The 18,538-nt window shown below is 34.4% G+C and overlaps 1 protein-coding gene across 3 annotated transcripts in view; it reads right to left on the bottom strand.

Moving 5' to 3' along the window:
• The window catches only part of LOC127860273 (hemicentin-2-like), a 483,526-nt gene that overhangs the window by 141,207 nt on the left and 323,781 nt on the right, over nucleotides 1-18,538 (bottom strand). Inside the window, exons 11-16 of one of the 3 annotated variants that reach the window (XM_052398267.1) lie at nucleotides 7,802-7,945; nucleotides 7,516-7,543; nucleotides 4,816-4,886; nucleotides 4,470-4,482; nucleotides 4,264-4,343; nucleotides 3,692-4,127 (exon numbers count right to left, since the gene is read on the bottom strand). The exons of 1 other annotated variant lie outside the window; for it this stretch is intronic. In XM_052398267.1, coding sequence (XP_052254227.1) covers nucleotides 4,087-4,127; nucleotides 4,264-4,343; nucleotides 4,470-4,482; nucleotides 4,816-4,886; nucleotides 7,516-7,543; nucleotides 7,802-7,945 — 377 coding nt within the window. In that variant the 3' untranslated portion in view covers nucleotides 3,692-4,086. Of the gene's footprint in view, nucleotides 1-3,691; nucleotides 4,128-4,263; nucleotides 4,344-4,469; nucleotides 4,483-4,815; nucleotides 4,887-7,515; nucleotides 7,544-7,801; nucleotides 7,946-18,538 lie in introns of those variants that run through there. One more of the 3 variants, XM_052398266.1, reaches the window with a different exon arrangement.

Raw genomic sequence — 18,538 nt, 5'->3', positions numbered from 1 at the left:
TATGATTCTACTATGAACTTTATAGAGATGCTCAAATGGGGCTGATACATCGATAACAGAATTCGTGATTAATATTCACCGTGTCAAGAGATATAACTCTGTCACTGGTATTTCTGACGTATTTCTCAAGCTTATTATGAGTTGTTGGTCGAACTTGTAAGTGAGGCCAGTTTTTTGTTCTGTTTAAATTTTTTGAAAGTTTTAGTAGGAGGAGGGAAAAAAATAAACATAAAAACTCAAATAAGATTCGTAGGAAAAAAAATTAAACATAAAAAATATATATTTTTTAATTTTGGAAGTTACTAAAAACAGTAATAAAAACCACCTGTTACATGCCTGGTATTGCCAGACAGTCCCCGGTCAGTATAAAGTGTTAGGGTCTAAAAAATGTTTAAAAACATTAAAAGAAGTAAAATGTTTTAGCAAACTTTTAGGACACACAAACTGTTGAAAAAGCAGATGGTGGCGATCACATCAGCATACCATGAGCATTTCTGCTCAGGTGAGCTAATAGTAAGAACAATTACAGCTAATTTACAGTTTAACAGGGGTCGGCCTGGGGTCAAATTTTTGGGAGAATGTACTTCTCTCTTGACTGACATTTAGGGAGAAGTTGGGAGAAATAATGTCATGTCTTTTATTTTTTATCTTGTATATCTTGTAATTTGTTGCATTATTATTTACCCTTTTAAATTGCTAAATACAAGATGTGCATTATGAATCCTGATTCAATTATCATTACTGTTAATTAAATCAACAATCAAGTATAAAGAAAACAACACAATAAACATCCCTCTTGCGGCATTCAAGTGTGCATAAAAGTGCTTTATATAAATTGTATTTACAAACACTACCCATCCACCACACAATTTAAAAAAAATATTTATTTTTTTTTGTGTGTGGGGGGGAAATTTTTTGGTATTAAACATTTTATATTTAATATTAATTTTGTCTAATAAATAAAAAATTATAATTGCCCTATTCTAAAATTCCAGTAGAAACAACAATAAAACCATTTAAATACACAAGTCTTTGACAATCACAACAGTGTTACCAAATGACGTCAATTAGACCAATCCCTCAAACAACTGCAAGCTGTCGATGCTGTCGGAAGACATCAACTGTCTTTGATGTTGGGGCCGATTTCCAGGAGTTAAAACCGTAAACTTATAACACCTCAGCAGGTGGCAAATGACCAAAAGGCAATAATCAATACTACGTCACCGGCAGCTTGCAAAACTGCCAGATACAGCATCAATACATTAACTCAATAGAGGATGCAATGTTTGAAAACTAGCGGAGATTCGACTTCATTAGATTATTTGTATTTATTTGTATCGGGTGCGAGGAAATAAATTGTGTTTGCTGGAATTTAAATGGGAGGGTGCTTTAAGGGTATTGTTTGTTCAGGAATTTACTTGAAAATTAGGGCGAAATGAATTTCGCTTGTCTCTTTAATAAAGGCGATATTAGCCGACGTTCGGCATCCGTGCTAATACGCGCATCCGATAAACAAAAAAACATGAGGTTACGTCAGCCGATTTTTCGGAAGTGTACTATATTCGGACATAATTTTTCGCCCATAAAAATTTAAGCTTCCGGGGTGTTTGCAAAGTTATTTGTTTTGTAAAAACAGCATTGTTTTGTAAAGTAGCCAATTCTAAAAAACACTATTCACTTTTATTGGAAGAGCTTTTTTTGTTGGATGCGGAGGAAAAAAAAAAATTCTGCATTATTTTTATTTCACTTTTCGGAAAATTGGATTCGGCGCTCCCGTTAAATAGAAGATCAAAAAACTCTGGCCAGACTGAGCAATATTCAGCTACATACAATATGTATTGTTAATTTGCAATTAATTAACACAGCTAAGGATTTACATGACAGAGTCTGACTAAGATTGTTTGGTTTATGTGCAATGAAAACTTTGGAAATACTAATATATCTCCATGAGACTACTTTTTTGTGCAATTATAATCTTGTTAGTTTAGCCATGTTTGAAAGTGTGCAAATTCGACAATTCTTACACTGTACACTAAACAAGTATGCATCTTTTAAACAAGTAGATTTAACGTGAGTTGTTAATAGTTTAGTCATAACCTATGCATATAACTTACTTCTAAGGTTGTACAACATAACAATCATTACATTTTGCAAAGACATGTTTTATTTTAATTTTATTTTATATTATTACATAAAACAATACTAGTTGTATGTTATCAAGTATGTTCATATATATTTGTATTGAACAAGGTTGGACTAAAGAAAAGCAATCTCGAGAGTCATGCTATAAACGGTATATTAAAAAATATATGTTAAATACATAACAAAGAAATAAGTAAAAAATGTTTAAAACAAAATGTTTATGTACTGTTGGACTGTTTTCATACAAGTTGACACATTTTTTGGTTGGCAATGTAAAGTAAGTGTCTGTAAGTTTAGAGCAATAGTTTGAACTTAACTTTCTCGGCGCATGTAGCTTTAGATTAGTCGGTGGTCACCATACTGGATTTGTGAGATTTTATCTGGGTAATGTGGTCCTCCCCGCCCCCCCCCCACACACAAATAAGCCAAATTGAATGTATTCTAATTATATTTTCAGCGCTGAAATAAGCAGCTATAAATTCAAATTGGTTTGCAGCTTGCATTAGTCTATTTACACGCCTCAAACGCGGGGGACATCATAACGTTCCAAGTACATGTTTACATATTTACTCATAAAGTACATTACCACAAGAAATGAGCATATACAGTACTTTAATTTTAAATGATTTATACATTCTTATTATAACATATGAAATAAACATACAAGTTAATATATATTTATAATCTACAAAATTTCAAACCAACTAAAGGCAAATTGTTGTGTAAACCTTTTTACATGAATTTCAAACATACACACACGTTTTCATTAGAAAGATAGTAGTCTGATACGTGTTTTTGTAGCTGAGCAAATCGCTTTGATTTCAAGTTCAGTCGTATTAACACTGCGATAATCGAGTAGATATCCACATTTCAAAGTTAAAAAAAAGATAATGTTTAGGTATTTTAAGATAAAGTTTAGTATTATCAGTAATATAATCTACAGCACTTCAGAGCACTTTAATATCCAGCTAGTTTTAGTACAGACTTTTATATTATTGTATCTTGAATTTTCTAGGGATTAATAAGACATCTATTATTTATCATTCATAATCATAATTATAATACTAATAATAATCATACAGGTTCTTTAATATATATATATAAATAAATATATATATATATATATATATATATATATATATATATATATATATATATATATATATATATATATATATATATATATATATATATATATATATATATATATATATATATATATATATATATATATAACAGCTTCGTTTATAGATTTTCATTTATATTTTACTATGGCATTTTTAATGTGAACGTCGTTAGTTTTCAATAAAAATAATAAACGTCAAATATGCCATTCTCCATAAAATATAATATCTGTTGAATTGACACTGTATTATTTTATATGGAAAATAACAATTAGTAGAATAAAACACATTTTTACAGGTTCGGATTAAATGTAGCCTTATATATCGAAATAAATTTTACAAAGCAAGTCGACAAAAACCAACAATCGCGAGTGTTATGGGATTAACTATCCTTATTTGCAATTAAAGTAGGATCATACTAGCACAATTCTGAAACAATTATATAGTATTTCACACAAAAAGCTATAATCTTGTGTTTGATAAAAACAGACGGTTAACACGAATTACTTGAATAAATATAAATTAAATATTTTAGCGTTTTAAACGATAAACTCAGTTTGTTTAAAGATAACCATCTCGTCAACGGTTTATCTAAAAAAAACAGCTGCTTGTTGCTCTTTGTGATGTAACTTTTCAAGGTAGCTGTCAGATTACATCGTACATACGCTTGTTGTTTTCCGTTTGATGACTTGTATATGCAAGCATAACATCAGTATCGTTCAATTAAGAATATTTTAGATCTCGACAAAAACGACATGGAAGTATAGAGCGTTCTGATACGTTCTATATTGCTTTACACTTGGCTATTTGAACTGGTCTTCTAGGCAGTTTCGAATGATGTATTCATGTACACAGCTTTTTCTGGAAATAAAAAGCAAAACATGATGTTTGTCAACTAAGTCAGTTTTACAAATTGTTCAGGCACAATTCATTAACATATTAGCTTGATTTTAGATAGTGGTAATAGAAACATTTGTATACTATTCACGCAGTATACCTGAATTATCCTCTGATTTCAAATGCACATGAGTTTTGCATTGTACAGCCTGTCGACTAAATGACATGTAGACGGCTTTCCTTAAACAGATTATACAATTGATTAGACTTGGTTCTTGACACAAAAACAGTATTGATAAATGCATAGTTTGTGCTGTGCGTAATTCATTGCATACGGTAATAATAAATTAATCAACGTGTACTTACCCTTGATCAACATCTGAAAGATAAGAATATAGCAATATATGTGTTTGTACTCACGTATTTACCTCATTAAATGGGGATTATGTTACTTATTAATGTAATCAGGTGAAGACATTCAAGTTATTTAATTTGGCTATTTTCATTATATTTATAGTCGCAGTCATATTTATACGCTACAAAGAATCAAAAGTTGAATTCACGACTTGTTTTTTTCAGTATTGATAATTCTGCAACACATTTAGAGCGGACCCTAATAATTTGAAAAGCGCAGACATGTCGTTGATATTGTACCGTAAATGTAAAATCTTTAACGCGCCATAAAACAACTACCTTAGCAATTATAACTTACCAAGAGTTTCGTAAGCCTTATTGTTAAAGTCGGTACCATTGCCCTCACACGGCGATGTAGTTTCATTCGGTCTGAAAGGGGCGCATAAAACAATGTATGTTTTTAACCATATAATGAATGGGTCATAAAGAAAGTCAAATAAAGCCCATTTTCAAGGACCTAAGGCCACGAAAATGGACTTTCTTCTTACAAAATGTTTATATAAAATAATATAACGAATACAAAACATGTATACTAAACATAAAATATTTAATAACTGCTAATACTAAAAAACAAAGTAAAAATCTGATTTATATATTGGTGTATCGAACATGTGAAATTGTGAAGCAATAAAAGTCGGCTATACATTTCACGCGCATTTCATGATAGATTTATATTTAACTAGAAATGCGTAACAGACACTTATGACCCCAAAACACATGTTTGGATACAGGCCAATCCATTATACATTCTATTGAGGTCATACGATCATGTACGCGTTCAGGTCATTAGACTGCATGAGTGAGCGAGATTCTCCCAGTAGTTTAAGATTATTAAAAAAAAAGTTGGGAACTATTCTGTTTTGAAAAAACGGACAGAAGGCCGAAAATCTGCCGATCTTAACTAATCGCAGCTCAAATCCTTTCTTTACCATCTTCTACAATGCAAGGGTAATCAGTTGTGATATTTTCAAACAGGATTTGCGCAGAAACTAAGACGAAGAGAAAACAGAAGATTCAGCGGTCTATGTATTCTAAAGTGGAATCGGAGACAATGGCCTTTAAAGGTAACTTCCCTAGCGCAATCACGAGTGATGTCCCTATTCACTTATTGCGACTTTTATTTATTGCCATTCGCATTTTAATATATTGAAATATCATAAGCAAACAATAAATAGTTGAGCACGCATACGGTACGTTCTATTACGAGTATATTAATAATTTATTGTCGTAAAACATACTTGTAAAATCCGTTCATTTTCATTGTTTTCATTTAATTAAATGTTATCTAAAAATGACTTTGCGTGTGAAGTTTGAACGTGAATGCAATGAAATACAAATCGAACGCGGTAATTATCATTTAATATTTAAATGGCAACAATGCAAACTTTTCGCACTCCAATTATTGATTTGAAATCTATAAATTTTGTCAGGATTATAAAACAGCGTTTCTAGTTTAAACATCACGCAATATACAAGGCAGTGTATTAATTAAATACAATTGTATTGTCTGATATGCAAATGTTTAAGTCAAATGTTGTCAAGGAAAGAACAACGGAGTTTAACTTTATTGAGAAACGTTGTATAACTTTATTTGGATGCGGTTTCAAAAACAACAATTTACTTTCATAGCATTCAAATTAAGTTTTAGTCAAAATACAAGAATTGAAAAGTAATGTAATTTTTTAAATATTATACATGTGCTAAACACAAACATGTACACTCCCTAAATTTGTTATGGAATTTGTATTAATTTAATTTATTTTTGATTTAAAGAAATATATATTGTCATTATTGCATTAATTAATCATTAGTTTATACCATATGAATAAGGCGTACGTAGCATGCAAAATACGAATATGTATACGATGTTGAGGTTTCAGTTGGTAAAACAGCAAGTAGCAAACAATGGAAACATTTAAACTGTGTATGATATACTTAACTTTGAGACGGAAACATTTGGGACAATGATTGGCGTGTAAGTAGTCACAACATCAAAATCCTTATCGTTAACTACATTATGCGAATACACCGAATAAGCTGTTTCGTTTTAAACGCATATTCTTAAGACCCTGTCGTGTGCGACTTTAGAATTTGTATTAGCCTTACATCCAATTATCTGTTGGGAATAAACGTGTAATATCAGTAAAACAAGAAAGACTTGTACTAGCTAGACTTGCGATGTATCTTCCCTATTTGTAATAACCCTTTAAACAATCTCACACGCTATACTCTAACCTGGTATTCTCGATGGTCGGCTTTTATCGGGGCATTTATGCCCTCTGACCTTTGTTTACAAACACATATATGCGCGAAGTTCTTGTTAAATCCGCGAGAAAACATTTATCGCTGCCAATATATATCGATTATTGGTAATTAAATGTACACACAAACATGTAATGAAGATAACGCGAGAATACTAGATTTTAGGCTAAATAATAAGAACATGATTTGCTTAGTTCTTTCCATTTTATAACATATTATAAATATACATTATCAAAAGTTAAGCTTTTAATTGTTAAATTTCACGTTTTAGACGCGACTTATAGTCGCATACTTGAAATGAATGGATTTCACACAAAGTCCTCGGAAGTTTACAAGGAAATGTGGGTAAAAACATTTTTTGAATACTAGGATAGCACCTAGTTTTTTTAGGGTTTTAGTCACATGCTTAAATCAATGTCTAGGAAAGCAGTCCCCGGAAGTTAAATACGAACTTAGGTTATTACATAATTGCGCTAAAGGGATGTAAATTTCTCCGAAGGTAACCTAGTTTTTGGAAAGGCATTTTCAGACAAAAATCGTTTCAGCTCAAATTACTTTCTTGACGATCATCTACATCTATGTGAGCGATATCCACCAAGTTAAATATTCTGGACATAGCTACGTACTAATTTTCGGAATTACAGACATGACAGCGCACGCCAGAACAGACAAGAGCAATGATTAATGCCTTAAACTACAAGGGGGTATAAACATTGCAAATACGGTAAATGCTCACCTGATGTCACCATTGCCCTTCCGAAGGACTGAAACAATATGCCAAATATCATATTATTCTTTAGATATTGTGTAGTTATCGGCTATAAACGTAACATGTGTTTTGCAATATATCATTTTTTAATGTACAACAGTTTACATGACGTTTCCATACAATCACTTTCCATAGAATTTCCACAGATATTGTCATAAACAAAAATATTCTTTGCATTGTTTATATGTATTTTTACCTTGCTAAAATATCATAGTAATGGTTTGGAATAGTTCGATACTAAGTGTCACCATACCTTGCCTCCGGACGCATTTAATTTCATATCTCATAACTGCAACAACAGCGAGTGCTATGATAAGGATTCCACAGAGACTTCCAATTATTCCACCAGCGATCGCACCTGTACTAGCACTGGAAGTGAATTCCGCCTCATCGGACTCTTGAATTATCAGTTTTAAAAATAACTTAAGACTTGTATATGTAAGGTTTAGTACATATTAACAATAATGATATTACTCCTAACGCGGTGTAACACCATTTTGAAACGTCTACTAGAATATCATTTACATACTAACTCAACAATCGAACAGACTACAACAGACTGACAAAACTGTCTTTAATGACACAGCCTCATAAATGAACCTGTTACCATTTTTACCAAAATATTATTCGACTGCCATTACACATAAAGATACAATGGTGCAAAAACTTTGCGTTATCTATAACCAAATATCCGTTATTGTACTTGTCATTAATAATATCAGTATTTTTTATAAAAAAACACGAAAAACAACAGTAAGATGTAAGTTCTTGCGAAAGTACCGCGCGAGGAACATACGCATTATTTAGTTATGTTACCACGCGCATCGCTTGTGTAAAAATGCAATAAAGACCGCATATTCAACCGCCAATGATTACATTTAAAATGTATGTCTAAACGCGTTTAAGTGTCTGTTAATTTCTGTTCAGTGCATTATCCGATTCTATGTAAGAAGAGGTCAAAAATATAAATTCGGAATTACAGTTGTACATAATTATCTGTTTATCCAAGCCTACACTATTCTTTACTTCTTCAATTTCCGCGGTACTCATAATTGAACGTGTAACGTCTCCCTTGCAGTAGTATAACTCGATTTCTTATCAATATATACTTTGTATAAAGGCATTTCAGCAAGAAGTGAGAAACTTTGTCTTAAAAGAGATGTTGGGAAGACAAAATGGATGTTATATTATATAAGGCAACAAAAGTGCCAACTTGTCACAAACTTCGCCCATATAAATGTCTGGGTAACTTGTATGTAGAATTGGAGAAAGGGCATTTATTTTCCAAAATTAGGATCATTCAAGGTCATTTATTCAATAGTTTTTCGGGCGATGTTCCTGTTTATCGAATTCTGCATATATATTAGTCCGCTTAACATAATAGCCAAGTTTAACAATGATTCGATTGAACATTTTATATTGTGACCGTTCCGACCGTTTTGCCTGATTGCCCTTTTCACCGAAGAACGCATATAGAACGCCAGTGCAGTGCTAGACTTCATTGAGTTCTTCACGGAGGTTTATACTGCGCTGTTAATAAAGATGGAGACAAATTCAAGTAGCTTACTTAGGTAAGTTGAATAGTGTTTCCATTGATAAGCACTATAATTGGCGCTGCGAGCACCACACCTGCAGCATTTGTATTTGTTAACAGTCGGCAATTTTAACCTCCGCGTTCGGAGTCGGCCATCTTAAAAAAATTAGTAATTTTGAAATTGTCAATTTTTTATCGTTGTTTTGTTCACGTTCTGTTACTGAAATATTTTTGTTAAAATACTCTCAAAGTACTTTCCATTCAATTAAAAAGATTTCGTCGGTTTTTGTCAGCTTATTTACTGAATTTTAGGTTGAACTATTAACGTAATATTGTGGTTCGTTGAACCGTGTAACTGCTTGGTCCGTTCTTCTATTTTTAGTTGTTCTCTTTTTACTGTGCTGGATTGCTAATGCCAATAATTTATCACACAGTTAAATTTAAAGCAGTGTTTGTGTAAATTACTCTGTCGTATTTACTCGCTCCTATATGATTGTGATTTTCTAAAAATAAATGTCAGCAGTGGAAAATAACAATTTATTGAGGAAGTTATAATTCCACTAGTTACACATTATTTAGTGGTAAATTTCTGACATTTCTATTGAGTAGTTATACGCTCATATACCTCATTTATCGGTTCAAGTTATATATTTATTTGTGATTGAATCACAATTTCCCTGGCTGAAAATTAATAACTGGTTAATTTCGTGCATTTCTCTTGAGTATTTATACACTGAAATAGAGAACTTATCGATTATGAGTTATATACATGTAAATTGATTCGGGATTTAATCACAATTTCAATGCAAGTGAGGTTTAATACTTGAATTATTTTTTTGTAAAAAAAATAATCATATGGCATTAGAAGGTGTTTTATTCCCTTATTTTTTCTTTGCTTGAACGCTTCAAATGGTGTAGCCTGTTAATTATAATCTAAGTTCCACGTTGTTTTTTCACATTGCAATTACAATAGTCCCCAAAATTAATGGACATTAGTTCTTACACGGTCCAATGTTAAGGGGTTTTATTTATTTTGTATTCATGTATCCCAGCAGTTTGCAATAACTGAAAGTTAATTTTATTGTTTAAAAAATCACTTTCTTCACTTAATGACCCCATGTTCATATTGAATTAGCATTTCATAGTTATCATTTTTATCTACATATCTAACGTCGGTCATGCTTTGGTTCAGTACATCTGAATCTAGGGCGGAGACCAAACTGAAAGGTAATGAGGAGGGGAGTGGAATGAAGAGGGGTTGACGCAAATTAGTGGAACAGTCACTGGACCGTCAAGCAAGGGTCAGTGAAGCAGCCTGTGCAATATCGGGCTGCGACACCGAAAACAGTGGCATGGGAGGCGCAGCCGAAGCAATTGCAGTGCGCATATGCCGGTAAATCATGGGTGCAGTCTGGTAAAAACCAATCTGTGACTCATGTGCCAGTGGAAAATTTGACGTAACATCGTCAGTACCATGCCATGGTACTGGGTACACAGCCGGTACAGTGCTAGTTAATGACCTAGGCTCCGGTCTCAAAGGTGGGTCATTTGTAATATGTGTTGTGGGCGGTCAAATTTAATTAAATCCAACCAAACTAAACTTATAAGCTGCCACCAGTGCAGTCGGGTCATGTTGCCTTACCTCACCACAGGTTTTCCAGACCAAATTCGAGAAATACGCCTGTATTTTCGAGTGGGAGGGGTGGAATTTGCTTGACGGGAAAGGCGAGTGAGTACTATGTCTTTGTAATTGGTAGGGAAATGGAGCTTGGCTACTTGGAAGTAGTAAACAAGCTGGAGAGGAGATTTGGTGACCGCGCATCACCAGAAACGGAAATGGTAACTTCAAATCTGAGAGCATTGCGTTAAAAACCTCCAGAAAACGAACAATTTGAAGTATAAGGCCCATAACTTCGACAAAATCAAATTGACCAGAACAAAACACACAATTAATCCGTAATTCATGTAGATAGACTCACATGCAAAAAATCAGCAATATGTCTGCAAGCGTTTCATAAAAAAACTCTGAAAAATTTCAAAAGCCAAGGCCACTTACTTTGTCAATGAACCAAAATGAATTTCACACTTTATCTGTAGGGCATGTATATAGACTCGCATACCAAAAATTACCTTAATATCTTAAAGCGTCGCATAAAAAACATCAGGAAAAACAGAATGCAGGACGGACTGACATACGGACGGATAGACAGTTCGACTGCTTTATGCAATCGGGGTCATAAAAATGAGCTCAATATGTGAAAATCTTGCGTAAAAAAATCAGGAAAACGATTATTAAAAACAGCACACAGGAAACAAGAATGCCAAACTGTCACAAGATACGCCCGTTTGAAGGTTTTTGTACAAATTGATAACTTTACCGTTGAGTGGCAAAATGATATTTTTTGAAAATTCGTGGAAAGCACGAACGAAAACCGGCGAAACATGTGTAGCATGATATCACAACTTATGGACTAGGGTAAAAGACACACTTGTAATTGTTTCAAACGCACTTAGTGACCCTGTGACCTATTTTTGACCCGGTATGAATCATATTTAAACTTGACCTAGATATCATCTAAACACAACTTCTGACCAAATTTGGTGAAGATCGGATGAAAAGTACTTCAATTAGAGAACCGACACTATGATTAATGCTTGAAATGCACTTAGTGACCTCGTGACCTAGTTTTTGACCCGGCATGACCCATATTTGAACTTGACCTAGATATCATTAAGACACAACTTCTAAATAAATTTTGTGAAGATTGGATGAAAACTTCTTTAATAAGAGAGCGGGCACCATGCTAAATCCTTGAAATGCTTTAAGTAACCCCGTGACCTAGTTTTTGACCCTGCATAACCCATATTCGAACTTCACCTAGATACTGTCTACCTCTGACCAAGTTTGTCGAAGATCGGATGTAAACTTTTTGTATAAGAGAGCGGACACCATGCTAAATCCTTGAAATGCACTAAGTGACACCGTGACCTAGTTTTTTAACCGACATGACCCATATTCAAACTTGACCTAGATATTGTCGATATACAACGTCTGACCATGTTTGGTGAAGATCGGATGAAAACTATTTGAGTTAGAGAGCGGACACCATGCTAAATCCTTAAAATGCACTAAGTGACCCCGTGCCTAGTTTTACACCGGCATGACAATTTTCGAACTTGACCTAGATATTGTATAGATACTGTCTACTGATCAAGTTTGGTGAAGATCGAATGAAATCTATTGGAATTAGAGAGCGGACACCATGCTAAATCATTTAAATGCACTAAGTGACCCCGTGACCTAGTTTTTGACCAAGCATGACCCATATTCGAACTTGACCTAGATATTGTTTAGGTACAACTTCTGACCAAGTTTTTGAAGATCAGATGAAAACTATTTGAATTAGAAAGCGGACACCATGCTAAATCCTTGAAATGCACTGAGTAACCCCGTGACCTATATTCCAACGTGTCCTAGATATGGTCTACATACAACTTCTGACCAAGTTTGGTGAAGATCGGATAAAAACTATTTGAATTAGAGAGCGGACACTGCTGTGGACGCCGACCGCCCGCCCGCCCGCCCGACGCCGCCCGCCATGGGTGATCTTTTAATACGTCCCGTTTAGTAAACGGGCGTATAAAAAGGCTTTGCATGGTTTTGAAAGAATTTAATCCTTCCTCAATGACATTTACATCAATACAATTTATGATTATTACAAACAGCAGCAAGCATTAAATTCATACACAATTAAGTACACTCCATTTTACTGTTTGAGTCACTGTGACCTTGACCTTTGAACTTGTAACCTGAAAATCAATAGGGGTCATCTGCCAGTCATGATCAATGTACCTATGAAGTTTCATGAACCTAGGCATAAGAATTATTGAGTTATCATCCTGAAACCATTTTATAATTTCGTGTCATTGTGACCTTGACCTTTGACCTAGTGACATGAAAATCAATAGAGGTCATCTGCCAGTCATGATCAATTTACCTATGAAGTTCCATGATCCTAGACCAAAGCGTTTTCGAGTTATCATCCGGAAATCATCTGGTGGAGGAACCAACCGACGGACCAACGGATATGTAGGTAGACTCACATAACAAAAATCACCTCAATACTTAAAAGTGTTGCAAAAAATGTCCGGAAAATGGAAAATTGTTGAAGCCCAAGACCCATAACTTCGCCAAAAAAATAAATAAAAAAACAACTGACATTTCTTCTGTAGGTCATGTAGGTCATGTAGGATGACTCACAGACCAAAATTCAGCTCAATATCTGATATAGTTGCGTTAACAAACACACAGACACTGGAATGTCGGACGGATGGACTGACAAACCAACACGGTAGGGGCGGCATAAACAAGAGCTAAATATCTGAAAGCATTGCATAACAAGGGACAAAATTGTCACAAAACCAGGTTTTTAATTTAAAAAAAAAGTCTGATCAAGGGAGACAATTAAAAATGTGCATTATTACCCCCCTTGTTTCACATTCAATCAATTTTTACTCTTGGCGTTTCTATTTGAAAACAAAAGTCTGATAAAAGGAGACAGCTCAAAAAGTGCATTTGTTACTGATTGTTCATAGTTACACCAATTGTTTGAAAATCAATCTATTTTTAGTCGTAGCGACGTTGACTTTGGATATATCCACGTAATTTTTTTGTGCGACACACCGTCCGATGAGGGTGAACAAATGTGCCAAATGATTTTAAAATCTCACAATGAACGACATAGTTATGGCCCGGACAAGCTCATTTAGCGCCGTTTTTGACCTTTAAACTCAAAATGTGACATTGACCTTGGGGATATCGACGTATTTCTTTCGCGGCGACACACCGTCCAATGATGGTGAACAAATGGGCCAAATGATTTTAAAATCTCACAATTAACGACAAAGTAAAGGCCCGGACAAGCTTGTTCCGCCCACCAGCCTACCAGACCGCCCGCGCGCCGACATTCGCCAATCTAATAACCAGTTTTTTCATTCGGACAACCTGGTTAAACAAACTCAGGAAACAGTTATTATGAAGAACATTTCTAAGTCCAAAGCCCATAACCTAGCCGAAAATCAATGAACCCAAATCTTACTCACAAAACACACACTTCATCTGTAAGTCATGTAGATAGACTTACATACCAAAAAACAGCTTAATGGCTGCAAGCGTTACATAAAATAACTCTGGAAAATTTCAAAAAGCAAAGGCCAATAACTTCACCAAAAATAAATGGACCAAAATGAATTTCTTTCCTTATCTGTAAGGCATGAATATAGACTCGCATGCCAAAAATTAGCTAAATATCTTAAAGCGCCGCATATAAAACTCCGCGAAAAAAACAGAATGCAGGACGGACTGACATACGGATAGATGGGCAGTTCAACTGCTATATGCAATTCATTACAGGGGTCATAAAATGAGCTCAATATCTGAAAATTTCGCTTAAAAAAACAAACAAGACGGCCAATATGGCTCACCTTTTTTACAAGCCTTGTTCATTGCTTAGTGATAATTCAGTACTCTAGAGCATATAAGATTGGTTCTCTTCTGTTAACTATTGCAGTGTGAGCATATGATTAATTCTGATAGGGTTTTGTCCATTTGCATGGATTTTCTGCATGCAAACATTTGCAAGTAATGCTAATTCTATATGTGTTTTGTAAGATTTAGACCTCCTGACCAAAGTTTTGACCCCACATGACCCAATGTCAAACTTTGCATAGATATCATCAAGAAAAACATCCTGGTCAAGTATCATCATTATTGTACAAAAACAATGGCCTCTAGTGTGTTTACAAGGTATCATTGGGACAAATCTTCTGACCAAGCTTCATGAAGATTTGACAAGAAATGTGCCCTCTAGAGTTTCTCTATAGCCAAATAAGGAAAACAACCCGCCCACTGGCCACCATGTTTTTCCACTGACCGGAACCACTTTTGTACTCAACCAAGATATCATTAAGACAAACATTTTGACAGAGTTACATGAACATATGGCATGAACTGTGACTTCTACATCGTTAACAAGGATTCTCTTTTTTTACATAGTGGCCTTGTTTTCGACCCAGCATGACCCAGTTTCTAACTCAATCTAGGTATCTATGGGATAAATCTTCTAACAAAGTTTCTTGATGATCGGACAAGATATGTGGCCTCTAGAGTGTTTACACGGTTTCTCAATAGCCAAATAAGGAAAACTGCCCCGCCCACTGGCGGCCATGTTTTTCAACGGACCGGAACCACTTTTAAACTGAACCAAGATATCATTAAGACAAAGATTTTGACAAAGTAAGATGAACATTGGGCATGAAATGTGACTTCTACAGTGTTTACAAGATTTTTATTTTTTGACCTAGTGACCTAGTTTTTGATTCGGCATCAGCCAGTTTCGAACTCGACCGAGCTATCATTGGGACAAACATTCTGACCAAGTTTCATGAAGATCGGACAAGAAATGTTGCATCTAGAGTGTAAACAAGGTTTCTCAATAGCCAAATAAGGAAAACTGCCCCGTCCACTTGTGGCCATGTTATTCAACGGACCGGAACCACTTACAAACTCAACCAAGATATCATTAAAACAAACAGTTTGACAAATTTTGATTAAGATAGGGCATGAAATGTGACTTCTACAGTGTTCAAAAGGTTTTTCTTGACCCAGCATGACCCAGTTTCGAACTCGACCGAGATTTCATTAGGACAAAGCCTCTGACCAAGTTTCACGAAGATCGGACAAGAAATGTGGCCTCTAGAGTGTTTACAAGGTGTCTCAATAGCCAAATAAGATAAACTGACCCGCCCACTGGCGGCCATGTTTTTCAACGGACCGGAACCACCTTTGAACACAACAAAGATATCATTAAGACAAACATTTTGACATGAAGATTGGGCATGAAATGTGACTTCTACAGTGTTAAGAAGGTTTTTCTTTTTTTTACCTAGTGACCTACTTTTAAACCCGGCATGACCAAGTTTCAAACCCGACCAAGATATGATTGGGAAAAAGCTTCTGACCAAGTTTCATGAAGATCCGACAAGAAATGTGACCTCTAGAGTGTTTACAAGGTTTCTCAATAGCCAAATAAGGAAAACTGCAACGCCCACTGGCGGCACTATTTTACAACAGACCAGAACGACTTTTAAACTCAACCAAGATATCATTAAGACAAATATTTTGACAAAGTTACATGAAGATTTGGCATGAAATGTGACTACTACAGTGTTTACAGGGTTTTATTTTTTTGACCTAGTGACCTAGTTTTTCACCCGGCACTGTCCAGTTTCTAACTCGACCGAGATTTCATTGGGACAAAGCTTCTGATCAAATTTCATGAAGATCAGACAAGAAATGTGGCCTCTAGAGTGTTTACGAAGAAATGTGGACGGACGGACGGACAGACGATGGACAAAGACCGATCACAAAAGCTCACCTGAGCAATCAGGTGAGCTAAAAACATCAGGAAAACGGTTATTATACAAACATCTCTCAGTCATAGGCCCATAACTTGCCCAAAAACGATGGACTGAAACAAAACCCACACTTTATCATTGTGCTGGGGATGAAGTAGACTCAAATACCCAAAATCAGCTCATTATCTGAAAGCTTGGCGTAAAAAACTCAAGACAAGAGGGCCATGATGGCCCTGAATCGCTCACATGACTAACCTTGCTACATCAACTTAAATTCGTTCAGACCCATATACAATCCCAAGCCAGATTTCATTAATTAATACATTTTGGCAAAATTTCATTTAGACATTATGAAAAATGTGACCTCTTTCATCTACACAAGGTTTTACTAGAATTGGCCCTGTGACCTAATTTTTGACCCCAGCTGACCCATTTACGATCCAAAATCAGATTTCATAAACATCTGATGAAAACTGTGACCTCTATTGTCTACACAAAGTTTTGCTATTATTTGACCTAGTGACCTAGATTTTGACCCCAGATGACCTAAATACAATCCAAACCCAGATTTCATCAAGATAAACATTCTGTCCAAATTTCATAAAGATTGGATGAAAACTGTGACCTCTATTGTCTACATAAGGTTTTTCTATTATAATAGATTTTTACATAAAAGTTAACATATTAAACATGTTAATACAAGTAAAATCATTAAACAAACAAACATGTGGTTGAACATAATACATTTTATTGTCAATACACACAAATAGACATAATACATTGAGTACAAAATTAAAAAAACGTCCCTTAATAGTTTACATACAGGATGATTATCTATAATGAAAATAATGCTTTTTCCTTTTATAACAGAAAAAACTCACAAACAAATATATATAAACATTAACAAAACTAAAATATAATTATATACAATTTTTGAATATACACATCCTTTCACTTTCTTCTTTCCATTTAATGTTTATTTCACCGGCATTTTCACCCTGTATTTCAGTGTACTGTCATTTGCATCAGATGGATGTAAACGTCTCAACCATTCCATCAGTACTGTTATTGGAAGATTGTCTTTGTTAACATAACGTTTTAACTCAATAACAAGTCTGTTGGTCAGTTGTTCTGCCTTTATGAGCTGAATAGTCATTCAATACTTGCAAAGTTAAACCAATGTGTTGGCAGCAAGGGCCTGTGAAGTTTCCGGAGTCCATTTTCATATATTCCCTTCAGACCAAACCATGGAAGTTTTGTGGGATTACAATACACCTGACACATAATTAAGACACACATTGCAATAAAATAACAAGAACAGTCTGCCATAAAAAAAATGTTCACAATTGAGAAATAATGAGAACCTAATGTCTAAAGTAAAAAAGACCTAAATACTGTCCTCTGCACATTTAATATTGTACATATATATATTGAAACTACTTAATCATAAACATTCTTAATACTTATATAACATGTATATTAATATTTGTTTCGTGCAAAATCAATCAGTTTACAAAAAATAATTGGTATATTATGGTTTAAAATCGCTAGACGAAATGATGCGTATCCGAAATTATATACAGTACTGTTTACATAATTTGTTTAGAATTTAAATGTCCTTACAAACAGAAAATAATAAATTAGTGACAGAAAACACAGAAATATATTAGATGAATTAAATAACACCCGCTGTAGTGTTTTCGTTTGCTTAATAAGGCTTTATTCTGTGAATATTTCGTTTATTTTTCGCTAAGGAAATTATAAATTGAGGCGATTGCTTCGCTGTAGAAGATTTCGGGATTTTCGTAACCACTAAACTTTAAACAAAAATGTTTTGGGGTAAACGTGAACCGATTTGGTCATGAAATATATCGAATTAAAGCTTAGAGTATGTACGTTTACACGATATAACTTCTAGAGATACATACCGATTCAGTTTCCGACGAATTCACGCAGACTTTGGTCCATTTTAACACAATTGTTTACCAGCCGATTTTAACGGAAGTTGCATCATCATGAAGGGGAATTCCTCCTCTGGTT

The sequence above is a fragment of the Dreissena polymorpha genome, chromosome 15 (genome assembly GCF_020536995.1).
Source record: "Dreissena polymorpha isolate Duluth1 chromosome 15, UMN_Dpol_1.0, whole genome shotgun sequence".
NCBI classification, from domain to species: Eukaryota; Metazoa; Mollusca; class Bivalvia; order Myida; family Dreissenidae; genus Dreissena; species Dreissena polymorpha.
The sequence above is the reverse complement of the archived record's forward strand: the minus strand, read 5'-3'. Positions and strand labels throughout refer to the sequence as shown.